General features: G+C 40.9%; 1 protein-coding gene across 1 annotated transcript in view; it reads right to left on the minus strand.

Annotated features, from left to right (window-relative positions):
* inpp5a (inositol polyphosphate-5-phosphatase A) overlaps window positions 1–5,530 on the minus strand; it is a 143,831-nt gene extending 138,301 nt beyond the window's left edge. The window contains 1 exon segment of the mRNA XM_086164633.1: window positions 5,022–5,530. Within this exon segment, the coding sequence (XP_086020759.1) occupies window positions 5,022–5,099 (78 nt within the window). The 5' untranslated portion in view covers window positions 5,100–5,530.
* Window positions 5,531–6,000: the final 470 nt, after the last annotated feature.

Genomic DNA, 6,000 nt, shown 5'->3' on the forward strand with positions numbered 1-6,000 from the left:
TCCATGGCAAAAAAAAATTGTTAAATAGGATGATGGTATCAGAACTTTCAATGCATGGAGCTAATCTCTGGTTTCATTTGTTCACTTTGTTCTAGTAAACATCATTTAAAAGTAAAAACAAAGCTGCATTCAGATGTTGTGGTGTGATTATTGTGACATAAGTCCAGTCACCACACTTTCCACCTCTTTAAACAAAACCACCTGAAAAAGAAATAGTATTTCAGCCCATTGCAAACGCGTCAGATGCGGACAAGCCCACATATTGACATGTATTTCCAATAAGAATTCGAATCAGTAGATTTTAATCAGTCACCAAATTCGTGTCGTCCTCAGTTTTATGATCGAAAACGTGTTGTGAATCACAGGCTTCTTAAACAATCATATTTCATCCATGTTGTTTAAGCGCCGAGTCTTTAGATATTTTTGAGTGCATCTCTGGGTTCTCTGTCCGGCTCCCCATTTTGACACCGAAAAAGCCCAGAGGTGAATGATTTGGTATTTATCTTTCACCCATATCATTGGGTTCATCTCCTTCAAAATGCCGGGCACTCTGGGGTGACGACTAAGAGACATAAATTTACTAAACCAAGGGTATCAAACTCATTTTGGTCTGGGGGCTGGACCAGTAAAATCATTACCTAGAAGTAACACTAAGTCCAAATTTTTCCTTGGTTTTACTGTAAAGGAGGTAAACGGGTAAATAATAAAAATCTTTATACGTCATGAACTGTTCCTCGAAATAAAACATGACGAAATAATATTAACAATGACGAAATAATATTAACAATGAACATTAAAAAAGAACTGATTAAGTTACAAAATTACACCCTAAAAATATTGTTGAGTTAAAAGAGAAAAATCTTGTCAATGGGAAAATTTGCCACTAGAATTTATTAGAAAATTGATTAGTAGCGTGTATAAGAGGAGGTATAATGTTTCCAAGGCTATTCTGGCTTATTAAATCAATCTTTTTATTTTGCCTGGGTTTTTTTTGCTATCATTTTTGGGTTTTTTATAGAAATAAGAAAAGAAAAGATCATTTTAACAATGTCACTAGATGGTTTTTTTAACAAAAAATAATTTTGTTTTTCAAATTTTGAAGCAAAAAGTACATAGCAAAGTTACATTTTCATTTTTTCCTTGACGTTTTTTTTTTTTTTTGAAACCCACTGTATAAAACCCCCGCATGCATGTGAGAAAAGACGCGCCAGCCGCACTGACACAAAGATTTGATTTCAGGCAGAGGGCCACAAAATATTGTTCTGAGGGCTACAGTTGGCCAGCGGGCTGTAAGTCTGAGACCCCTGTGCTAAACTATGACTGTCTCTTAGTCAGTGTCGGAATAATCTGTGCTAAGTACACATGCAACTTCATGGATTATCACTTAAGCGTAGAATCTAAATCGCTGGACAAAAGCAAAATATGAATACTAGTTATTTGTTACTGGTTAATGTTTGCGCTTGGACCTCGGATGCCGTCTGTTTGCGAGAAACCCCCAGTGATGCATGTTTCTATGAGTCGAAACCACTATAAACATTAAGACATCTTATAATCAGCGTATTGTAACAACAGTGCGTCCTTTGTGTGATTTTAGCGGAGGTTTTGCAAGCTACTTCATCTCCATGCTGTCGCAGGGTCAGATCAATTAAATGGATCAGCTCAAATCACTGACATGAAATGAAGTTTGGCCTCAGGCCGGGACTTCTGATGTTCAAGTGACGTGAGCCAGATGTATGTAAGAGCCAAATGTCATTTCCTCTCAGTCCTTATCGGCACATCTTTTCAAACGCCAAGCCGTAAAACTTAAGTAACCCATTGTTCACTTCTGAATGTGGATACAAGAAAAAATGGAAATAAAAAGGATTAATTACAAATGTATCATAACACGATAAGAAGAGGGTTTCATTGCCCGACCTCTTTTGCAAGCATGTATGTATAATTCAAGTGTTTGTTTCTGGGAATCCTTTAGCTACACCCATATGACTTTGTGCCACTGTTTGGTCTGACTGGATGATCAAGATTAAAAATTGAAAGAGGCAGCAGTTCAAGCTCTGATGGAAGAGTTCATTGACCTCCTTGACTGTGAATAGAACATATAAAACTAAAAGCAAATAAAAGTCAGGCTATCATTATAGGATAAAGCGATCGAAGCGATCTCTCGCATGTTAAAACGTGACAGGTAACAATGTATAGACATATAGACCGGATGTGCAGAAAGTGGGTTAATACTGAGTGTCTTGTTTTAAACAAAGTTTGATCGAGGACTGAAATGCAGAAAAACCTTTATGCAACCCACACCCCATATTCAATTAGCACGGAAAAGCTAATTTGGAAACTGAGGAAACAGCAATGAATCAGAGTTGACACAGAGTGAGTGACTAAATGTGAGCAAATAGACAAACAGACTTCAGGGTTAGTCTTCAGACTTTGGCCGACTTTTGTGCGAGCTATAAAATACAATATAAAACGATGACATTTCCGGTTTCATTGTGTTGTCATCCCGTTGGTTCATGGCGAATGTGGCGGTTGGTCTACCTTGCTGAAGACAGAAGGTCTCGCTGAACACTTTCATTCATTCACAAACACACTGGCACATTCAGAAGTGACCAGGCTCGCATCCAAGTGTTTGCTTTCATATAATGAATGTAAACCGGCTATTAGTCTATCCAGAATTGCCATACAGATTATGACGAATGAAAACTACAGTGGGAGTCTTGGAGACCCAGCAAAACGTCCCATTCTCAACAAAACAGATTTCTTGCTGGACAAATACACACAACAACAAACCACAGCAACATGATTTGAGAGTGGAAGTTCATCGCCATGAATAAGCAGCTTCCAAGACCCAGCTGGAGACAGAGTTAATGCAAAAGTAACTAAAAGAGCAAACCAAAGTGCTAGGTAGTTTTTTTTAATTCACTGAAATCATATTAATGTCCGTGTTCAGAGGTTGTTCAAGACTTTCTGACTGATGGTTAAATTATATCTTAATTGTTAAAGATGGCTAAAGATGACATTTTACTGATGACATATTTCCAATGATTTGATAGCCGTTGAATTAATTTACTGCAAAAAATGGACTGGGTGATTAAATGACATATCTAAACATACATTTGCAAAATTAAGAAACCCACAATATTGTAACATTTCTGAACTCCATTAATATATACTAATGCATTTTCCCTGACTCAAGGTGATAACAGTCTCTTATTATAAAATCCATTCTTACGCTGGCAGTTTTAGTAGAAAAATTGGTTTGAGTTGAGATAAGATAATACTTTATTGATCGCCATGGGGAAATTTGAACGTTTATACTAATTAAAGAAACGTCAGGAAGACATGCCCTCTGACAAGACAGTCACACATTCATTTTGCATGAGAATGAGAGCAGCGCTTTCTCACTTACAGCATTAAAATTCAAATTTCATCTCAATTTTTAGAACCACTCCTACATTCCGGAGACACTGGAGGTTGCTTGATGCGGTCACTTTTGAAAGGTTCAGGACAACCTGACTTTCAGCCCGTGAGAAACCCCGCTGAATCCCTCCTGCATGCTTTTGGCACGCTGCGTTTTTTTCTGCATCGGTCCAACCCTGACCTCAAGACTGCAAGCTCCCTGGGGGGGGGGGGGGGGGGATAGCATGATAGCACACCAAATATCATCTGATACTGGCCTCATTGATCAGTCTCTGACATTTGTCCGTGGCCCTTTTGTAAGATTGACTCCAAAAAACATTTTCGGCAATACTTTGAATCAGCAAAAAGTGTAATGTGTGTGAATTAATATTAGAATGGAGGCACTGGTACCAATACGGTACGGTCAGAATCCTCTGCAAAACCATGCAATCATCTGATTTGATGTTTATTGAGCATGTTTTAGTTTTGTTCCGTCTCGGGATGAACCTGCGTGAGACAACGCAGTGGATACACAACTGGCTTTAAAAGAAGATGTTGAATAACGGAGGATCGAGATCTCACATAATGCACACGTTTCTCCTTTAGCAACATGGGGTGCTACAAAGACTTCATTCTACACAGATATTTTTTCAAAGTGGCAAACACTGAAGTCTTATACGGTGTATGACCTACACACCCACTCAGAGAGGGGAAACATGCTATAATGTGTTTTTTGGCTCTGTCTGTTCAAAGTCTGGGGGAGAAAGAAGAAGAAAAAAAAAAAAAAGAGCCCTCCACAAGACATGAGCGGGAGGCTATTTATAGGCCGACTCCAGAGAGGGAAACAGCTCTTCCCTCATGTTTGGGCTCAGCACTTCAGCGGGAATGAAAGGAAGAAGGGGGAGAGGCGGACTATTGACACAACACCAAAAGTGACACAAAAGTGGTTTTAACTCGCCGCATCCTGACACCTCTGCCTTTTCAACATTATTTACGGCTACCGGCTAACAAGCAAGGATACACACAGACTGGATTCCTGATGAGAACCATGGATATGATCCAGGATATCTCAGGGAGGCATGGCACACCTAGTTTTACACACAGTATGATTTGTGGGTGTTACATAAGCACATGGCTGTGCATTTTATTTTGAAAACCCCCTTAAGATGAGTGTTCTCAGGTGCACCATCACCAGTGTGTGGCTGGTGTTTACTATGAAAACTGCAAAGGTAAACCCCGACTGAAAGCTGCAGAAAAACAAGCAACGCCGAACAAAGCGAGCAGGAAAAAGGAAATGTAAACAACAACAAAAACAAACAACATTTCGTAAATGACTAATTTGTACTGCAGCATCCAAGAATACATTACACTGACAACAACAGAGCTCAACACAGGTTGTCCATACATTCCTATAGAACACACATACACACACACACACAAACACACACACACACACCTGTGCAGTTATGGTCGTCTCCTTGTTTACGTTGCCGCACGCGACTCTACCCAGTCGTGACCGACTGCGGTTGCGAACACACACATTCACACACATACACACAAGCACACACACACACACACACAAGCACATGCACGCACACGCGTACACGTGAGGCGGACACACTCACATCCTCGAAGAGAGATCCAACGTTGGCTGTCACCAGCAGTATTCCTGTACCTTGAGCTGTTGTCAGCTTCCCTGCCATGATTGTGCCGCGCAGGTGAGTCCGGAGGAGGAGGACGGGGTGCGGGGGAGCGGACTTCAAGGGTGGGTGGGTGAGGGAACACACACAAACACACACAGACACACACACGAGCAGGAACGTCTCACGAAATTGGTTAAAATAAAAGGTACTGGTGAGTGGAGCCGGGGTTGAGGCGGTTCGCCTGAGGCATTTTTTTTTTCTCTGTCAGCGGTGGCTGTGCATCAACGAGGGTCCGTTGGCAGCGGCGGCGGCGGCGGCTTCGGCTGCTAGCGTGCGGCTTCCCTCCCTCCACCCCCCCCTCCGGCTACTTTTTCACCCTGGTGGCCATCGTTAAAAGTTTCCCTTTTAGTCCACGGTGAGCGCTCGGGGGGTCAGCGTCATTCCGGCCGGTGTTTCCCCGGGCTTTGAACGGTGGAAAAGTCTCTCCTCCTGAAGCAGGACTCTTCCAGGGTAATTGTCTTGCCGTTCACTCTTCGGAGAGGATAGGCTGGAGTCCCGCACTGCTCTGACGTCACCGCGCCAATCAAACGCTGGGTTCTCTTAAAGGGCCAGCACTCCCAAAACACTGCGTGAACGATCACAATCACGATCGGAAAAAAAATCTTTGCAATTGGGAGAGCACAGAAAGGGTAGCAACATCAAATTGTGAACATTATTAAAACAAAAAATAAAATAAAATAAATGATTTTATATACATACATATATAGTTTATATATTTTATCACCAGAATCAGAACCAGAAAAAAAAATTGTCCCGAGGGGCAACTGGGGGACACATAGGGTAGTCACATCAAATTGTGAACATTATCATAACATTATTAGAATGAAAAATACAATAAAATAATTTTATATACATGAATATATTTTTTTAATATATTTTTATAATCAGAATCAGAACCAGA

The sequence above is a fragment of the Fistularia commersonii genome, chromosome 2, assembly GCF_037954325.1.
Source record: "Fistularia commersonii isolate RoL2024-O1a breed Wild chromosome 2, RoL_Fcom_v1.0, whole genome shotgun sequence".
Lineage (NCBI taxonomy): Eukaryota > Metazoa > Chordata > Actinopteri > Syngnathiformes > Fistulariidae > Fistularia > Fistularia commersonii.